At 38.7% G+C, this 21,863-nt stretch overlaps 1 protein-coding gene across 1 annotated transcript; it reads left to right on the top strand.

Annotated features, from left to right (window-relative positions):
* The first annotated feature begins 16,299 nt into the window (after positions 1-16,299).
* Positions 16,300-20,533, top strand: LOC133732201 (probable LRR receptor-like serine/threonine-protein kinase At3g47570). The gene is made up of 3 exons (XM_062159691.1): positions 16,300-16,692; positions 17,449-19,854; positions 20,005-20,533. The coding sequence occupies exons 1-3, from the start codon at positions 16,413-16,415 to the stop codon at positions 20,409-20,411; spliced, it is 3,093 nt and encodes a 1,030-aa protein (XP_062015675.1). The 5' UTR covers positions 16,300-16,412; the 3' UTR covers positions 20,412-20,533.
* The last annotated feature ends 1,330 nt before the right edge of the window (positions 20,534-21,863 follow it).

Below are 21,863 nucleotides of genomic sequence, written 5' to 3'. Positions count from 1 at the left end.
TGGAAAAGCATGATTTTATCAATTTACAAAATATCTCTCTATTTTCAAGTGAAGCATGTCTATTTGCGAAATATGCGGAGTTTATATATATTATGTGCTGGATCCATTGTTTGACTAGTCATGGAACATGAGAACTTCTTGATTGATTATGCCGAAGTAAGGATGTGTCACACGGTGGTATAGGGCTAGAGAAGGCCATTGGGATGCCCGTGGTGGTCACTAAATTGAAGGATAATCAATAAGAAGGGATGATGCGATATGATAAATTGCTGTGAATTGATATGTATAAGATATACTACTTTCTAGCATGTGTAAAATGACATGGCTTTACTGGCATATTACATGATCTACTCACTGAGCGCGCGGTTTTGCTCACCCACTCATCTATAATACCTTTTGCAGAGAAGTACCTAGGTTTTGACGAGCCGAAGTGGGTTGGACGAGCCTAAAATGAAGAGCTTAGAAGGAAGATTTTATTTACATTCTGCTTTGTAACACTCACACCTCGGATTAGGGGTCAGGTGCTTAAAATCCACGACACTGGGTTTGGGGCGTGACAAATTCAAAGCACAATGACAGTTATATGTCGACTGATTTTATATGCAACAACATTTATAATGTGAGTTATGTTGTTTGAGATTGTTTGGACTACAAATAATTATGATTGTTGTGGTTACATTTGATTTCCAGCTATAGTTTTAGTTTTTTTATGTTATTTGAATATCACTTGGAGTATAGTCTGACTCTAATTTCTGTTGTCTGAAATAGTATTCAATCTTATTTTTCTGTCGTTTGTTTGAACTTTCAACCATTGTTTTAGTTCAGTTCTGTTGTGTGAGTGTTAATAGAAATACAGTAGCCATTTAATTATTTTGTTTGAGAGTGATTACAAGTCTACTTTTATGTTGTTTGAAGTTGGTAGAAACAACATATCAACCACCTACTTCTGTTGTCTGGGAGCTGTTTAAACTCCACTTTTATGCTGTTTGAAGTATGAAGAAACAAGAGATTAACCACCTACTTCTGTTGTCTGGGAGTTGTTTGAACTCTACTTTTATGTTGTTTGAAGCTGGTAGAAACAACATATCATTGTTTGTTTCTGCTGTTCTATTTTTTTGATACAACATATTATGATACCTGCATATATGTGTTGCCTTTCACCCATTTCAACATCATTGATTTAACAATCATCAAACCCAAAAAATTGGACTAAAATCAGCATTCAGAATGATGCCAACATTTAAGGAACAACTAATCAAATAAACTGTAAAATTGCGTGTCCCAAACTCAAAACAAGATCTAGCTGAAATTTTAATGAACAACTTCTCAACAAGTGGACATTAGACACTTAGGAATCTAAACTAGATGCAATACCACCACTATAGAAGCTGCTGAAAATATAGGATTCAAAATCAGTTTCAATCCTAAATATTCAGAAATGCTAACAAAAAAATGTACAGACTAACAGAAGACAACTCCCCCTAAAAATGTGCTTATGATGACCATAAAATATTGATATATGCAAGTAAAACAATGATCACATTTACACAAGCACATAAAGACAGAAGAATTCAGATACCTGTATGCGGAAGCTTAGGCTCAAGTGGCTCTATTCTTCTCCAAACTTGTTTCATTTTGGAGATAGGTGACATCGGGATTGAAATGAGCTTTGTTATCTTTTTTATTTCTTTCAAATGTGTTTTCAATTTTTCTTCAAGCAATTCTTTTTCTCTGTTCATCAGCAACTTCTTGAAATCTCTAGAGTTGTTTCTCACCTGATTGTAACTTGAACTCACATCTCCACGCCAGCCAAGATTAGACTCTTTCATTCTCCAAACTTTCTTCATTCTACCATTTGAGCTTGACAAAGAGATATGCTTTGAATTGTTAGTTGCTCCTTTAAAGTGCTTCACAAACCTTTTCTTTGAGTTCAAAATTGCTTTTCGAAGCTTGTTACAACTTGGTTTAATGTGGCCAAGAGTTCCACAAAAATGGCAAACGGGAACAAACATCTTCAATCTTGGTTTGAACTCTGTAGATATGGGATGGATAAAATATGAGTTTTGTTGAGTTGAATCCTTCAAAAACTTGGTAACATGCTCACCTTTAAATGTATTTTCACCAATATACCCCAAGCCATGTTTATCACCGAAACTTCTTCCCATGGTCAGTAGATTATTTAGCTTCTTTTCACTTGAAATCAAACTGTCAGCTTTACCTTTCAAAAACTCAAGCTCATTCAACATATTAGCTTTCTCTTGACATTTTTTGACAGGACCTGCCCCGAATTTCACTCTAAAATCCGAGGTGGCCTTGTGGGGCCCACCTTAGGAATAACTCTACCAAAAATTTGGCAGAGTCACTCCTAAAATGGACTACCCAAAACCTATAGAATAACAATCACACTTCTAACAAATCATCCATAATCTCCTGGAGCCACCCTGCTCCCCAAAACCCAACAACTTCACAATAAGTAACTGAAATCCGAAAATAACATATTCTTAATTACACCAAAGTAACTTCCAACCTTTACATTATTTATCCCCCACAGGTTATCAGAGTAATCTAAAAGAGGAAGAAGAAAATAACAATACAGGTAGGTTCAACAGTTAACCTACAATGAAAACAACAGCAGCAGATGCTATGCCCAGAATCCTACTATGCCGAACCAGCTACTCTACAGACTGGGCATTTGAAACCGAAGGGCCCAGGGGAGAAGCAAATAAAACGTTAGCGTGAGTGGACAAAATAAATAAATAAATAATTGTAAAGGAAAGTGGGTTTTGTGCTTTTCCACATTTATTCCTTTTAAAACCCGATGCATGCAACATTTAAGAAAAACACATTTATCAACAAATCCAAGATTCTCGTAAAAACACACCAGCCCCGCTGGTTACTAAAATAACGGACTAGCCCCGCTAGTCAAGTCACGAAAAAGTATGGGGAAGAAGTTATCACCAAACGAGAAGGGAGCCTCCCAGGCTCGGGTCGGAGTGTCCCACACTCTGGAGCATCTCATGCTCTGCTCTTACTCACCCACAAACACATAGTAAGCAGGGAGGAGTACTAATAGGCTAGCTAGCAATAAATATGACGACCCAGGTATGGCGGATAAAAATCATACGAAAAATCGAAAATCAGTAAGGCTTCCCCATAAGTCCCGCGAATAAAGAAAACACGGGTACGATTCCCAACCGTACCTGGAAATTCTCGTAAAAGTCGTATAAAGCAACAGCGTGTCCCACACGCTAAAAGAATAACTAGATTAACAATAAGGCATTTCCAATGCCAAAATCGAAAGTCAATAAATAACAAGAAATATAATTCCATCGAAATCCCATTTCGAAAAATATTCCAGAAATCTCAATATCGACGAATAAAATATATTAATAAATTCCGGAAATCACCTCGGAAAAATAATTCGTTGAAAATCACTTAAATCACAAGTTCAAATCCGAGCGAATAAAACTCACGTTCCAAAAATCATGATGGAAAATCCAAGCAATATTCCAAAACCGAAATCATATCCGAAACTAAAATAATATGATAATTAATAAAACATTAATTCGAAAAATAAATGCATGCATCAATATTCAAAAACAAACGTCCACTCACAGTATACGGCTAGCGTGGTATCCAAGCATAAGGATCCTCATCCAGCAATGAGTCAGTATCTCGTCCTGTACACAATTGTATTCCGTAAACAACAATTCGATAAAACAATACAATTCTATATTGAATCCCGAAAACCCCACGTAAACTAGCAACTCCAACTCCTTTCGACTTCAAGCCAAACTTCACCATTTATATCAATCCGTCGATTAAGGTATTCCATGACGGAATAAGGGAAATCCGAAGGCCGGATTCCCACAAATCAACAACCGAAACTCCACACTTTCAAAATTCACAAACAATTCTAAACTCCTCCAAAAATTACCAAACTTCATAAACAAGCTCTACTCAAATTATAGGATTTAATGGGCTAAAAATTGGAATTAAATGTCAGCCCTACGCGCCACCCACAGTGGCGGCGAGTGGGGCCCACGCGCCGGCGGCCACTACCTCCGATGGCCACCAAATTTGGACAGTAGCTTCTACTCAACAAACCCAACCATTCATTCAACTACAACATCTCACAATTTTACCTTTAAGAGCTCGGATTAAGCTGATGAAGTTTGCCCAGAAAATTGCTTCAGACCCAAGGATGTTCTTCGTCGATTCGGCCTCCACGATGCAAATCGGAGCAAGAGGCCTTAGGGGAAACGTTCGCCTGCTCAAGGCGCTCCTTTTGATCCAAGTCTGGCGGTCGGAGACGGCCGGGAACGGCGGAATCGCCGGAAAAACCAAAATTGCACCCGGAGGAGAATTTGCTTCGAATCGAGGTTTTCCGACCAAATTGTCGATAGCCCAGGGTACCAGCGTGTAGAGAAGGAAGAGGCGGTCCCAAAATGACCGGTGGCACGCCGTCAGGTGGCCGGAATCGGAAATTAGGCCGGAAATTCGAAGAAAAAAAAACCCAAACCGGAGGAGAAGGGCTCGGGGGAGAAGAGAGAGAGAGAGAGCCCAGCAAAATTGGAAACTTACCACAGTGATTTTCCCTTTTTATAGAAACTTACCTTGAACAGTAACTTTTTCCTTTTTCGCCTATAACTTGCGCATATGAGCTCCAATTTTTACGAACCACATATGCACGGGCTCGGTTTAACGTCCTCTACAACTTTCGTAAAGAAACTTTTCTCAAATTCTGACCCGAACAAAAAGTCGACTTTTAGGGCCACTAAAAGTGCTGAAACGACAGTAAAAGTGAAAGTAGTTGTCGTTTACCGTCCAAATGACCAGTAAACGGGTGAATTTGGGTTCGGGACGTTACATTTTTCCTCCAGAAATTAAATCTTTTCCAACAAAGAAAGCCTAGAATTTTCACTAGCTTTCAGTTGGGATTGAGAACCTGTTTCACTCCTATTGAGCTCCTTCTTTAAAAACTCAACTTCATCATTCAAAACTTGATTCTTTCGTTTTAAGTCTTTGGAGGTCTCAGACAACTTGATGTATTGCTGCAAAACCTCCTCCAAGTCTGGTTGTTCATCATCAGACTCATCACCAGTAGCTACTAGACCAACAAATCCCACTACTTCAGATTCGATCACAATCTGTTGAAAAGTCATCTCCAGATTCACTATCACTCGATTGAGCATTCTTGGCCATATCTCGGTCACTCCTTAGCTTTTTCAATGTATTAGCACATTCACTTGCAACATGACCATGCCCTCCACATGCAAAGCACTTGACTTTAGCTTTGTTTCTCTTTTTCTCAAGGATCTTCCGGAACCTTGCAGCTTGTTCACTTGAATGCTCTTGCAAATTTTTGTTTTCATAGTTAGAGCTAGACCTTGATTCACATCCTTTATCACCCTTGTACTTGAGGAACTTTCTGATTTTTCTAGAGAGAATATCATCGTGATCAACATCATCACTTGAAGTCTCATCTTCCACGAACTTTGAAGCTTTGAAAGCAATTCTTTTGCTTTTCTATTTATCAGGAAAATCCATCTCATAAGTGGACAAGTTTCCAATCAACTCATCGAGTTTATACACATTTAAATCTTTTGACTCCTCAATTGCAGTCTTCTTGGAATGATATTTCATTGGAAGAGCTCTGAGTATCTTCTTGACAATCCTATGCTGATAGAATCTCCCAAGTTGAAACATCCATTGACAACCACACTGAGCTTAGCATAGAAGTCATCAAATAACTCATCATTAGTCATCTTCATGTTCTCAAAACTTTGCATAAGTTGTTGAAGTTTCGACTCCTTGACAGTAGAGGTACCTTCATGTGTAATCTCAAGAACCTCCCAAACTTGCTTTGCAGACTCACAATGAGATATTAGCTTAAACTTTTCAGAAGACAAGGCAGTGTAAAAGGAGTTTAGGGCCCTTTGATTGTTTGTACTTTTGATCTTCTCATCTGCAGTCCACTCACTCATTGGTTTATGCACTTTACCTTCAGTAATTGAAGTACTCTCAATTGTCTTTACTAATTTTGTTGGATATTCCCAACCACTCTCAACAATGGACCAGATACCTCTTGTGCCCACAAAAACGCCTTCATTTTAGCCTTCCAAACAACATAGTTGGCGTTATCATCAAGGAATGGTGGATGATATGTTGACCCAGCAGAAAGATCACTTGATCTTTCCATTCTGTGTAGCCCAAACAATCTCACTATGTCCATGTAGTGACCCGCTCTAATACCAATTGTAAGTACAGAATGGCTATATATTTCCCAACTAATGGAAATGAGTCAATGTGTCAACAACTTTAGGAATCAGTCTTAGGAGTGCAGGTTGGTTCTCATCCTAAAATAGGATTGCAGTATAACTTGAATCCTAATTGAAACTGCAGATCGATCTCAATATCTCTAATGATGCTATGACTTTCTTGAATTACCAAACCATCAACAGAAACTAAAACATCACACACAAACACCAAATCTGTTGACGCAGTAAAACCCTTAGAAAAGGGAAAAAAAACTACGAGCACTATGTCGGTAACAAATCCTCTAAAGAATCAGTACATAAAGAACTTACAGACACTCAATCTTCCTAGACCCAATCTAGAAGGCAGCTCTGTCTCTGCTTTGCTACTGATATTGAATGATGGATATGAACCTCCTTCGTCAATCTTCAGATGCCACAACTCTCCACATAGTCGTCAATCATCTCAAGGCACAAAGGCATGTATGCAACACACATGAATGCAAAGACTCACCAATTAACTCTAACAGTAAAGGATTGAGACTTTGACAATCATTCACGAGCTAAGCAAGGAACAGCTTATGAAAGGTTCTCAAATGAAATAAAGGCTCATGCTTCTGCAGATCTTAAGGGCAAAAGACTGTCTAAGAAGAGGCAGCGAAGATGTTATGATGGATTCGCTCGCTAACCCTAAAAGCTCCAAAACACCACATATATATTGAACAACAAAGTGATAAGATTTCTGTCGGGGTTTCAGATAGGAATGGACCAGAAAAAAATGACACTCCAAAAGCCTATAGAAGTTATGTTGTTGGAGTAATATATATTAGCACAATTCCAGGTCAGCACATTAGGATTGAAAGGCAGGTTCAATCCTGACTTAGGAGAGAACAATAAGATCACTCCTATACACAAGTATGAGCAAGCATATGAATGCAAGAATTACCTGATGGCGATGTGTTGAAGAGAGTAGCACTTGAAGCTTTGGAGACATCCATATTTATGAAATCCCAAGAGATGAACAAATTCTAGTTACAATGACTCTTGATTGTTGAGCTAGGAAATGCCAATTCTACAATATTTTGGGCTAACAAGTATCTTGTTAACCTAGCTAGGGGAGAGGTTGAGGAGACTCTTCTGTGTCAAAAATCTAGATAGGGAAGAGGCTTTTGTTGCATAGATCGGGGGAGAAGAACAAGAATTTGGAAAGGGGAAGAATGTCGCATAGATGGCTAGCTGATGGGGGAAGAAGAACCAGAATGGGGAGCTGCGGTTACTCTAGATTGGGGTTGCATAAAGGTCCAGACAAGATGAAATAATTTCTCCATCCATTCAGACAACAAAATCTAGTTGGAGCTATTGTCTGGGTTTTCTAAATTACAACAAACTTGAAAAAGTTAAACAAGTTTTGATTTTGATACCATTCAGACAACAAAAATACTTAAAACTATTGTCTGAAGACATTCAAAAAAATCAAACAACAGAAAAAACATCTTCTATCATCTAAGGGGTATGGTATGAAGTATTTACTGACGTAGTGATTACACCAAAAAAAGACTCATCTTTAGGGCAACCATGAGCCATATCAAAAAGCAAAAAATTTAGAGAATGACAAGCACAAATTGTGTAAAATGCTCTTGGATTTATTTCAAGTAGTCTACTTTGTACACCTTTTTTTTTTCTTTTCATGCTGGATCCATTATCATACCCTTAGCCTCTTATATCGCCAATATCAAGTCCAAGAGTCTTCAATGCATTTAGAAGCTCATTAAGCAGTCAAAGCCCTTATGTGTTAGCTACCTTTAAAAATTCTAGAAAATATTCTTCAACCACAATTGGACTTGCCGAAACATTGATACATTTTAATATAAGAGACATTTGTTCCTCATTACTTGCATCTGCAGTACAGTCAATTATAACTGAAAAATATTTGTCTTCTTTGATTGTACTAATAATTGAACTTTGTATCTCACATCCCAACAATTAAATCATTTCATTCTGAATTTTGTGACTCAAATAATGATATTGAGTCTCATGTTTAAAAATACAACGAACATGCTCTTGCGTTGTAGAATCAAATTCAGCAAGCAGTTCTATCATCTGTAAGAAAAGCCCATTGTTCTCCTCATATAGCTTTTCATTATCTCCATGAAATGACATATTATTTTTCCCAAGTCTTTTCACAACTGTAAGGATTTTTCCTAATACTTGTTTCCAGTGTTCTTTTTCTTGGACTTGCACTAATTGTTAACTTCAGTCTCAGCCTTTTTTCCAACTCCATCCAACTTGTCATTGACCTAATATGATACTTCTTTTATGACTTTTATGTGGTCAGAAATATTGTGCCAATAATTCACACCTTCATCAACTAATTGCCCCACAAGATGTTCTTCGCAAACAATTTACAACAAAAGCAAAAAACTTTATCTAAAGAAGCTGAATATACCAGCCACTTTCTATCTTGCTTCTCTCCCATTTGGTAATTTCCTGAAGTAATGCTTTGAAGAAAAATATATGTCAAATTTATCTTTCGGAAATATAACATTATTGTCTCTTTTTGGGCCTCTTTCAACAAAAAAAATCTCTAATTTCTTGGTTTGTGCTATTCCAATTCCTTGGATCATTTATGTCGAAGGAAAGCTAATTTCTTCACTTGAATCTGTAGTATGAACACCTTTATTGATAATTAATGTCATTATTTTTCTCATTCTCTAATTGATTTAGCTCTGTAGTGTGAACATCTTCATTGAGAATTTCATTATTTTCCTCATTTAATGATTAATTTAGCTCTTCTACCTCTTCAATATGATGATCATTCATCATTCTCAAAAAAATATATATATATATATATGATGATCATTCACCACCTGTTCTAGTTCCTCACTTTCATTCTCATTCATAGGTTGACATGCTCCGTCTTTGTTGCTAGTAAAGTACTTAATAAGAGAACCAACTTGAGTTTTATGTAAAACTTCTCTCCTCTCTTTCTCTTTTCTTTTCTGAGCTTTGGACTTGAACTTTCTAATAGGAACCATGATAACAACTTCGAACCTAACCAACAATCCAACAAATTCAACAACTGAATCCCTAAATATTACAATGTAGAAAGCCTTAGCCATATTACTAAATAATACTTGTAACATTTAGCACTAACCATTCTACTTTTCTTTATTAATTTGAACTTTGCACAGTAAGATTAAATATTAAAGTACATCAGTGGCATCCCAATTACATAATTAACATTCATGACCCATATTCGTTCTATACTTGTATTTTATATCAGCATATGCTTCAACAATCGAATATGTGATATTCACATTCAATTATGTTTCCTTTTGATAATTTTGACTTCTTATCAAGTATTAAATATATCATCCAAATTCCAAAATCGATATCAAGTGATCAAACAGACTAAGGCCCCGTTTGGTTGACCGGAATGTTACGGTGGGAAAATGAATTGTACTAATTTTCCTTTCAAGGATGGAATGGAATTCGATCAAAAAAAAAAAAAAAAAGGATGGAATGGAATTGATTTAGCATTTCCATTTGTGGTGTTTGGAAGGATTCAAGACTTGAGATTAGAAAATGGTTTGAGAGAATTAATTTGTTAATGATTTTCCAATAATGCCCAATCGAATTAAATATGGAAGATTAAAAATGAATGAGTGGAGATAGGAATTATTAATTGACCAGATTTTATGAGGGGCTAAACAAGTAAATTTTCAATTCCATTGAGTGAAGGAATTGAAATACCACACTCTAGATGGTATTTCTATTCCACCTCTTTTATGGAATTAACTCTGGCCAACTCATTTATTTTACTTTCTTTTCCAGACTTATGACTTACCAAACACTACAATTTAATAGAATAGGAAACTATTTCACATTCCAGATTTGATTTCCTGGCTAACAAACGGGGCCAAACATCAAAGCTATGAAAAGTAAAGTTATATCAAACAAGAATTAGCAAAAATTTCTTCAAAACATAAAGAAAAGAGCTTTAAAGATCTTACATTTTTGCCTTTTCAGAAGATAAAATATAAATTCAACTCTGCAAGCCACAGTCTTGTTCTCATGAGTCTCGTCTGATCATCTCCTACACCCGTACTCTCTTTCTGAGTCTCGATCTTCAGCCATCATTGGGAAATATAATTTTGTTCTGGTATGATTTTCAACGGTTCAACCACAATTGAATTTCTGTCTTGGATTGAGAAAGAGATACTTGTTGGCCTCGAGAACTTGAATTGAGAAAAATCTATATTCTTTCAGTCTTTTGCATGTTGCATCTGATATGATCATCGTTTCGTTACTTTATTTTTATTTTATTTTATTTTTTTGCTCTAGGCTAACATAATTTTTTTTTTTTTTTAGGCTCCTTAAATCTGAAGCCCAAGGCGCAAGTGTCAAGGCTGGGAATATCAACGATGCCGCACGACCATTCGGTTTGCAGGTGTCACGCCCCTGATTTTTAACACAAATAAAAATCGATATACAATACCATAATTATATATGCGTGATCGTTCAGCCATCAATACAAAATACCTGAAATTTTTTCCTTTTAAACCAAGTACATACTGATGCCCTGAACCCTCAAAATTAATATACACTCGCTCCACAGAGTTATATATTACACAAACTTATGAATTAAATTGTCAACAACAAAATAATAAGTAAATACCGCTCAGAGTTAACTATACAACGGAAGTCCTTATCAATGGTAAGGTCACAAAATGACTTCCTACCGTAAAGCTGCAAAGGCGTTACCTCCACTTAACCTGTAGGATTAACCCCTACACCGTTTGAATAGTGTACCGGGTTGTCACACAACAAACCCAGTAAGCTTTTACAAGCCCGTATGAGTAACTCAAAACAAACACCACACAACTCACACCAAAACGAGGAAAACCTTTCAACTCGAGAATAAGGAAAACATACCATGCTTCCCAAAACAATATTCTTTTCCCAAAAGAAACAACAAAAATCACACCGTAACAAAATCATATAAATCGTTAACCTAATAATTCAAATATGATAAATCGATCCAACCTGGACAAAATAACAAATCGGTCCAACCTGGACAAAACAACAATCGGTCCAACCTGGACAAAACAACAAATCGGTCCAACCTAGACAATACATCAAATCGGTCCAACCTGGACAATATAACAACACACATCAATCATGTCTATCGTTAACCTAACAAATAGAATATGATTCTTTGGTCCAACCTGGACAAAATACTTACCCAGGAGTCGTAAGTAACCTACTTAGATCCATGAAATACCATGGCAGACAGACTAGAACTCTAACTGAATCGTAACCTGTCACCCGGCCAAGGTTCAACCTTACGATATAACACTGCCTAAGGATGCAACCTGCTACCCCGGATCCTTAGGCCAACCTGACCCTCAGATCAAAACATTAAACGAGTCGCACTGGACCCCAAATGTTAAATCAAATCCAAATGAGAAATCACAACCTGTGACTCTCACATCCTCAGACCACCGGTCGTCAGATCAAAACGTTAAATCAAATCCAAAGGAGAAATCACAACCTGTGACTCTCACATCCTCAGACCACCGGTCATCAGATCAAAAAGTTATATCAAATCCAAATGAGAAATCACAACCTGTGACTATCACATCCTCAGACCACCGGTCGTCAGATCAAAACGTTAAATCAAACCAAAAGGAGAAATCACAACCTGTGACTCTCAAATCCTCAAACACTTTTCAATACAATTGAAATACCATTTCCCACCATTTGTTTTCCGAAAAGCCACAACCCAAAACAATAAAGCGCATCATTCATGCATATTGTTTCCATAAATCCACAAATCCACCAACACATATATATTTCACGTAAATATATATATACGTAGTCATCCGCTCAGGAATGCCTACTAATACCAACTATAGTTTGCAGTTACTAAATAACTCTCAAAACGATAACGGTATTCCGTTCATTAATGAATCTTATGAGATTACTCACCTCAAAACTCTCGCTGCGTCTTCTATACATAACCGAACTAACACTCACACCAACAACTCGTCCAATTCACCTTTAGAAGCACCTATTCACCAATGATCTCAAATCAGTAATGATTCACAAAAGATTTAAGTCTGAAACCCCTGTTTTGAACTAAAATCCCCAAAGTGGCGCCAATCAAGGCAAAACCACATCCGAGACCTCCCAAAGTCTCCGGAATACTTCCACGATCGATATGCCAAAACCACAAGTCGATCGGATAGTCGGATCCTCACGGATCGAAACATCGAACTGTCCGAAACTGTAAAAACCCTAATATGCTCATATGATCTCCAAAAATTACAAACAATATATCGAAATGCTCGTATCGACGAGTAGATCGAACTCAGGAACAGAAACTATCCCTGAGGGGGCCGTAAACCACCTGAAAACACCACCACAGTGGCGGCGGTGCCGCCGGCCCAAAGTCGGAATTTGACAAAACTCCCAACACCAAAGTTCTTTATCTCAACTCCAATTTCAACTTTCATAACTACACCAAGATCCAATTTTGAATCAATCGATCGAATTTTACCTTAGAACAAAACAACTCGATTGAAACCCTAGAATTTCAATTCCAAAATTCGACCTCCACGAGTTGAATCGATGCAAGCCACCTTCTGGGAAGCATCTACGTCCTCCGAGCTCCAAAAGCCCTCAAGAATCACCGGCAAAGGTGGCCGGAATCTCTAGTTCCGACGAAGGCGATTTCATCCCCGACGAGGCTTCTTCTCGGCCTTGCAGCGTCCACCACAGCTCGAATCGTGAAGAATCACTTCCACAGACGTGTAGAGGAGGTTGAGGCGAAGAAAGCCCACTTGGAATCAAGTCTAATGGTGGCCGGAGGAGGAAGAACGAAGCAGACGAAGTGGAGAGGGCAAAATCGGGGTCGGGACCGAAGAGAGAGAAAAATTTCCCTTTTTGGAAACTTTCCAATTTTCTGATATTTTTTTCGGAAAAATCCCATATATACCAAAATATAAATTTTTTTCGACGGCCATAACTTCTTCATACGAACTCCGATTTCCGCATTCCACACATCCACGAACTCGTATCGACGCGCTCTATAACTTTCGTGAAGAAAGTTTTTGGAGAATCTCAACGTATCAAAAGTCAACCTTGAACCCCCCCCCCCCCCCTAAATCCACATTTTTCGAATAATTATTCGCCCGAAACACTTCCGCTCCATCCACGAGCCACGAAACCACCCAATAACCACAAATTAGATTCTGAAAAATCCTCAAAAAATAAATACGAATTTCCGGGGCATCACAGCAGGCTCCCTCGCCAACTCATATCCTATTTTTATGGTCTCTTAGCATCGAGTTTGTTTGACAAACACCAAGCCAGGTTTCTATGACCCTTTGGCTGATCATGTGGTGGACGCCGATCTCATGATCAGGCTGATCATTTAATCATCAAGGCAACCTTTTGCTCGAGTGGATCTAACGCTCTGATGGGTACGGTGTTTTCCACGATGGTGGCCACACGATGGCTGATTTGGATAATTGGGAAGCCAAGCCACGACAAGCTCGTATAGAGGAGATGAAGGTTGCAGCATATGAGATTGTTTTCAACTTTGGTGGTTCGCTAGATGACGGAGGCGGTATTCTACTGAAGAAAGACGCTGCCTTTCAAAAATTCAAGGACGACACTACTCGTCCCTTGAGTGTTGATACACTTGGTTTGAGAGATACATTCTTCATCGATTTGGTTTTGACCATAGTTGGTGGTGGGTTGCTCGATGGACTGCATAGGTATGGCAGTGAAGATTCATGTTGCTGTTTTACCAGGGATTTGATGAAGGTGCATGGGGGCCTCTGCAGCGCTCTTAGCGACGTTGGATGGTTAGTGTTGGCTTCAAGCATGCTTGGGCCTATTGGGCTGGTTCTCTTCATTTGGGTTTGGGGTGTGACCTTTGGGCCTTACTCTGACCTCCAACTAGAGTGGATCACTCAGTTGGACTAGGCATTAATTATTACATAGAACGTTTATTAATCTAAAGCTTACCGTCCATATAGTGTTTTTACACTTAGTTAAAAGAGAATTCCCAAGAACCATAATTGAGTGCATTGGCGAATGAATTCTCATTTTAGGTTTAATTTTGTGTAAGAAGATTAGTCAGTCATGTAATCTTACTGAATAAGTTAGTGTCAATGTTTTAGTAAATTGTACTAGTTTTTTCAAAAATACTTGGCCACTGATGTAGGGCAGAAGTTAGGAAGTATAAAAATTATTGTATGTGCTATTTTGGCCTTCAAATTAATTAAATCTATTCTTTTGACTAAAAAAAAAAAAAAACATGAGTATACAAATTCATTGATGGCAAAGGGTGTAGGTTGGTTAATTATAAATGAAATTCCAGTTTACCATAGTCAACAAAATCCGGCACTATAACAAAGAGTTGATGTTCCAATTTGAAGACCTAACATCAAATTAATCAATCATGCATTCATGTGTACCTAGTCAAACACGCTTAGCACAATGGAAACATTCCGAACACGCACCTAGCTAGGAGCACATCTTGTTATTCAGTTTTTTTTTTTAGAAGATGAAAATTCCATTAATAACCAAACAGATTACATAGCATTGGATCCATAGTTACGGGACCGTCAACATGAGTGACTTCTATGAGCCAAAAAGGCCCAATCCCTAACCAAATTTTACGCTCATACCCGCGAGCTACAATGAGTAACGACCAAACCTGTACCGATCGATACAACCCAGCCACCAACATTACGATGAATTGTTTTCACCCGTTCGGACACCGCAGTCCAAAACCGCCAGACCACGTGTAAGGGTGATTCACCATCACGTTGATAACCAAAAAGCACCGACAAAAGACCAGACCATGACACAGCAGAACGACCATGACACCATAACAATGGCATCGACACTAGATAGAAACCCCCAAACCCTCGCTCACAAGAGGAGGGACTTATTTTCAACATAACAATAACTGGACAAAAACCCCAAAACCTAAAGAAACTGAAAACAACACAAAACCAGTAAGGCCCAAGAAAAGAAGCCCAGCCCAAACACCCCTTTCCCCAACAGAGAGCAAGCGCCCCAGACAGTCCTTCCCGACGCCGGCAAGCTCCGATGTCACCACTCTGCCGCCACACATCACCACACCACGCCACCGCGCCGGCCGGCCACATTGCAGACAGATCCGACAACCTGCATACGACCGCAACTAGATCCAAAACCGGGACCGATCCTTGCCTCAATTCGATCTCGTCCGCCGCATCACAGATCGCCGAAATGGTGGCGCCAGATCCCACCACCGGAAAGGGCCATCTAGTCGCTGCTCCACAACCGCCTTCGTCTCCGATCCGAGAAGGATAGAATGGGATCTGTCTGTCCAGCCCAAGGTCGAAGACCCAGCCTTCTTTCCCAGACCGCGTGCTCTTCTCCGACAACCCACCGCTACTCATCATCAGCATCCCCTCCCGGGCGGGAATGCGGCGGCAGTGGCGCCGACAGCGTTCAGCCGGGAGAGAACAAACCTTCGGGATTTTTCTGCTTTTTCTCCACACGTGCGGCGCGTTCTCACATCTTGTTATTCATACTTCATTATTCAATCTAAAGATTTGTACGCCACAGCATAACCTTTCAGGGAGTTATATGTGTTCAGATTAGCCGAAAATGATAGGCCAAGTCTCGAGTACGTCCAATGTAAAAAACTTATTACAGTATCAAAGCTGGAAATTATTCTATGCACCAACCGTGCAAGTGACCCAACCCTTATAAAATAATCTCAACCCTTGATATTTATTATCAACTTTATTTTTAATAAACAAAAAGTGTATTTAATGCAATCTAACCATTCATTTATGTTGGTGCAAGTACACGGCGGTGTTCTGAATAATCTCTCGTATCAAAGCATCATATCAGAGCATGTCTACTTGTCAACCAAGTCTATCAACTTAGACTCTTTCAAAGACATGGGTTTAATTATTGTTCATGTTGACAATGGGACCTATCAGAAAGAAATGAAATCCCAGTTCAGAATAGTCAACAAACTAACATAATATCACTTGACTAAATCTCCAAAATATGTCATTCTCTACCGCGTTTATAAATTCAGTGGTTAAGCTGCTTCTTCCACAATAATCCTCGAAAACCATGGATTCCCACTTCCATACTCTACTGCCTCCTCAGGTTTCCATGTTAGCTCTTCTTCTATGCATAGCATTTCTGAGCGCAGAGTCTGCTATAATTCCAAGCATTACCACCGACAAGGAGGCCTTGATCTCATTCAAGGAGGCCCTGCTCGATGTCCCTCCATCTTTAACCTGGGACCAGAATTCATCCCCTTGCAGGAATTGGACCGGAGTTGTTTGCACAAAACATGGTCAGAGTTGGAGAGTTGTTGGTCTTGATCTTTCTGGCTTGGGACTTACAGGTATGGTCTGATATTATCGAATATCTTAATTTTAATATTATCCACATATTTTGCATTTTTAAATACGAGTTCGGATATTGGATATTTTTTACATTTTCTTTGAGCTTGCTAGTTATATTTGCAATTCACGTCGCTTTTTGTTTTTTTTGTTTTTTGTTTATGTTGAAATGAGCTTTATTAGAACCTAGTTAAGTTGGGAGAAGCAACTTCACCAACAAAAAAAAAAAAAAAAAATTATTAGTTGAAATAAAATATTAAATACACAAAAAAAACGTAATGCTGCAGCTTAGGGCTGATGAGCATGCTCGAGCTTTACCTTATTTTTTCAGACTATGGGCCAACTTTGCGTAAGCTTAATTATACGCAGGTTTAGCTCGATCCAGGTCTATCAACTCACAGTTAGCGCCTGAGTTTCACATATTTGTGAAAGGGCCGGCCCAACCGTGCACATCTAACACTTTTTCAAAAAATTCCAAGACTTGGGCTATCATACCTAAAGGCTTCGCGGGCGCTTAGATCAATGCAGTTGGACTTTTACAAAAATTAAATCTGCTAAAATACCTACTTTTGTTGCTCTCTTAGTTAGATCAATGCAGTTGGACTTTTTTTGTACAACGTGAAAAACACGAATGAAATATTGGAGTGTGCCAAGTTTAATTACCGACTTTCTTTATGCACATTAAACTCGAAATTTTTATGTAATTTCACTTCCATATCGTTTATGTCTTGTTGATATTTGAAATATGTTGCTTACAGGGTCCATAAGCCCTCACATTGGTAACTTATCCTTCCTCCAATCCCTCCAACTTCAAAACAACAAGTTAACAGGAGCAATTCCTACTCAAGTTGTTAACCTTTTCCGCTTGAGATCTCTGAACCTGAGCTCCAACACCATACAAGGTCCACTACCTTCAAACATGAGCCACTTGACTGCACTAGAAATGCTCGACTTGGCGGGGAATAACATAACAGGGAAGCTCCCTGAGGAGATATTCAGCCAAAAAGAACTTCAAGTCCTGAATCTGGGACGAAACAATTTCTTTGGTTCAATTCCTTCATCCATAAGCAACCTCTCATCCACGCTCACATATTTGAATTTGGGTACAAATAGCCTCAGTGGGATCATACCTAGTGAGTTGGGTCTACTTATCAATCTCAAGGAACTTGATCTTTCTGGTAACAAGTTCACTGGGACTGTTGCTCCCTGCATATACAACATTACTTCATTGGTTCTGTTTACTGTTGCTTCAAATCAACTTTGGGGTGAGATTCCCAAAAATATTGATGAAACACTTCCAAATCTTTTACACTACCGGAACTGCTTTAATCTTATGACAGGGAAAATTCCAGCGTCTTTGCACAATATCACCAAGATTCGATCAATTCGAATGTCAAACAATTTTCTGGAAGGAACAGTTCCACCAGGGCTGGGAAACATGCCATTCCTAGAAATGTACAACATTGGCTTCAATAGGATCATTAGTAAAGGCAGTGATGGTCTCAGTTTTATGACTTCCTTGACAAACAGCACCAACCTGCAATATCTTGCTATTGACGACAACCAGTTAGAGGGAGTCATTCCAGAATCACTTGGCAATCTCTCGAAGGTTCTCTCAAAATTGTACATGGGAGGGAATCGGATTTATGGTAACATTCCTGCCTCAGTTGGTCATCTTAGTAGTTTAGCTTTGTTAAATGTGAGCTACAATTCAATATCTGGTGAAATTCCCACTGAAATAGGCCAATTGGAAAATCTACAAATGCTTGGTTTAGCAGGAAATCAACTGTCTGGTCATATTCCAAACTCTTTAGGAAATCTCAAAAAATTGAACGATCTTGATTTATCTGGGAATCACTTTGTTGGCCAAATACCCTCTTCTTTTTCAAACTTCCAGAATCTGCTTTCCATGGACTTATCAAACAATCAGCTCAACGGAACCATTTCCGGTGAAACTCTCAACCTTCCTAGTTTGAGCACTGTTCTCAATCTGTCCAAAAACTTTCTAAGTGGACCTTTGCCTTCAGAAATTGGGTCCCTTGAAAGTGTTGTCACTATAGACCTATCTGACAATGCATTATCTGGAGATATCCCTGGATCAATAGAAAAGTGTAAAAGCTTGGAGAGATTGTTGTTGTCAAGAAATAGAATTTCAGGTCTTATTCCCAATGGTCTAGGAGAATTGAGAGGCCTTGAGTTTCTAGACCTCTCCTCAAACCAGCTGTCCAGCTCCATTCCAGAGAATTTTCAAGACCTACATGCCCTTCGATACTTGAACCTATCATTTAATAACTTAGAAGGAGTGATTCCTAACGGTGGACTATTTGTTACAAATTTCACTAATGTTCATCTTGAAGGCAACCCAAAAATTTGCCTCAAATTTCCATGTGTGAAGAATATTGATGGTCGTCGAAGAAGAAAAATACTAGTCCCAGTTATGATCATTACAACAGTCTTCGCAACCATATGTGTTATAGTGGGCTGTTTGGTCTATGCTAAGAAAAGAAAAGGCTGCAGAGCAAAAATTACAGAAACTTGTGAAGACTTAGAAGTCAAAGGGCAGCATCAAATGGTATCCTATGAAGAACTCCGTCGCTCAACAGGGAATTTCAACCCGGATAATTTGGTTGGAAGGGGGAGCTTTGGTTCTGTATATAAAGGGTTTCTTAGAGATCAAGGAATTGAAGTTGCAGTCAAGGTGCTCGACATAAGAGCAACAGGGTCTTGGAAGAGTTTCTTGGCAGAGTGTAATGCATTAAGGAGTGTAAGGCACCGAAATCTTGTCAAACTGATCACCTCCTGCTCAAGCTTAGACTCTAAGAACATGGAGTTTCTGGCTTTGGTTTATGAGTATCTGAGTAATGGGAGCTTGGAAGATTGGATTAAGGGCAAGAGAACAAATTCAGATGGAGACGGTTTGAGCATTGTGGAGAGATTGAATGTGGCAATTGATGTTGCTTGTGGATTGGATTACCTCCATAATGATTGTGAAGTTCCAGTGGCTCACTGTGATTTGAAGCCAAGCAACATTCTTTTGGACAAAGACATGACTGCAAAGGTTGGAGATTTTGGGCTGGCAAAGTTACTGATACAGGAAACATCCACTCAACATTCTATTGGCTCCACCAATGTCCTCAAGGGTTCCATAGGATATATACCGCCAGGTCAGTATAAATCGATGAGCTAGCAGTTTTCTTATATAAGTACTTTATGAGTTCATTTTTGTTGTTTTCTATGGTTGTTGACCTATAATATAATAATATGGTTGTTTTCTATGTCGTTGACCTTGAGAATGAAATATATATACAATGCAGAATATGGTTTTGGACAAAAACCCTCCACAGCTGGAGATGCATACAGTTTTGGAGTAATGTTGTTGGAGTTGTTTACTGGAAAAAGTCCAACCGATGAAAGCTTCACAGGAGAAGTTAACCTCGTTCAATGGGTGCAGTCATCTTTTCCCCACAACATAGCACAAGTACTAGACTCTCAGTTGTCACATTATGAGCACGACGAAGGCTCAAATCCCATCTCATCAGAAGAACTGAATTGTCTGATCTCAGTTATTGAGGTTGGGCTCTCTTGCACTTTCGCCTCTCCTGATGGACGGATTAGCTTGAGGGATGCCCTTCACAAACTTCAAACTGCTAGAGAGACGCTTTTGAAGCTTGCTCACTTTGACAGTGCAGCGTGTAAATTTCAACAACAATTGGAGTTTTGAGGTACGATTAGTTAAGAAGTGATTGTAATCTAATGACTTAAGTAACGAGTACCTGTCCATACAAAGTACCATGAACTCATTTGTAATTAAGCGCTATGAAATAAATCAATTATCAGACAAAATGCGGCATTTAATTTTGATGAAGATATGTGCTGGTGATCTTGAGCTGAAACTGGCCATCAGCAACTTACCACACATCCGCATGTATTATGTATTGAGCAAGCACGTACGCATACATAATTCTCTACTCCCACGAATAAAGTGAAAGATGAATTCTTATTTAAACAAAAAAAAAAAGTGTGATATAATCTGGATATTTGAATTCTTTTAATTTCCTTTAGATACCATGGAAACTCTGCAATAATTAGATACCCACTTGAGGTTTTGGGTGATGAATAATAGAGGCCAGGATGTTCATAAGGGAAGGTCTCACTCCTAACTGGTGAAACAATTAATCTAGTGCACCTCAGACTCAAGGGGAACATCCCTTTCAAGAAAATAAAGAACTGCCATTCTTGTCCAATTCCAACCAAATACAAAGGCCCTGCTTTAGATATTTAGTATATTATGTATATGTGCACAAGCTAGGCATGAATAGGCAGGACTTGGCTGCAGTAGATGGCCAAAATTTGTATGAGTGAAGTCCAATAGCATGAGGTTTTCCAACACAACATTGCACAAGTACTAGACTCTGAGTTGTTACACTATGAGCACGTACAAGGGCACAACGAAGGGTCGAATACCATCCCTAAAGAAGAAATGAATTGCCCGATCTCAGGCCTGCACTTTAGCTTCTCCTGATTGATGGACGCATTAGCTCGAGGAATGACTGATGTAATGATCATTACTTTAGCTTCACAAACTTGAACTGCTACAATTGCTCACAAAACTTTGAGAGTGCCAAGTGTAAACTTCAACAACTAATGGAGGCTGGTGATACTACTAGCTAGCTAAGCAGTACAGTACTGATTGTAATGACTGACGGAATGAGTACTTGTCCATGCAAAGTAACAAGATGGATTTTGTAATTAAACATTAGAGAATAGAAACAATTATAGATTCATGCATTAACGCACAAGAATATCTATAGATTCATCAGATGATTGACGTTCGTGAATCTAGCTAGGTTGGTTGATCATAAATGATATTTCAGTTGACCATAGTCAGCAACAACCCACTTGGCTAGTTGATATTCCAATTTGATGCCCTAGCATCAAATCAGTTATGTCTACAGTCTACACAACTACAAGCACATCTTGTTATTCATTAATTCTTGATGATTCAATATAAAGGCTTATTACAGTATAAACTCCTTAAAGTGAATACAGACAGAATGAGGAGTTGTGTTCAAATTAGCCGAAATTATTCTAAGTTAGGAGATCAATTACTTCCATTACAAAATTAAAACCCCTTATCAACATCGAAGAATAAAATCATTGCTACCTATCAACC

The sequence above is a fragment of the Rosa rugosa genome, chromosome 2, assembly GCF_958449725.1.
Source record: "Rosa rugosa chromosome 2, drRosRugo1.1, whole genome shotgun sequence".
Lineage (NCBI taxonomy): Eukaryota > Viridiplantae > Streptophyta > Magnoliopsida > Rosales > Rosaceae > Rosa > Rosa rugosa.
Note: the sequence above shows the minus strand (reverse complement) of the source record. Positions and strands in the feature narration are given on the sequence as shown.

Coding starts and splice junctions, on each gene's coding strand:
- LOC133732201 (XM_062159691.1), top strand. CDS start 16,413: ATGGATTCCCACTTCCATACTCTACTGCCTCCTCAGGTTTCCATGTTA. Junction 16,693..17,448: donor TTCTGGCTTGGGACTTACAG/GTATGGTCTGAT, acceptor TGTTGCTTACAG/GGTCCATAAGCCCTCACATT. Junction 19,855..20,004: donor CATAGGATATATACCGCCAG/GTCAGTATAAAT, acceptor TATACAATGCAG/AATATGGTTTTGGACAAAAA.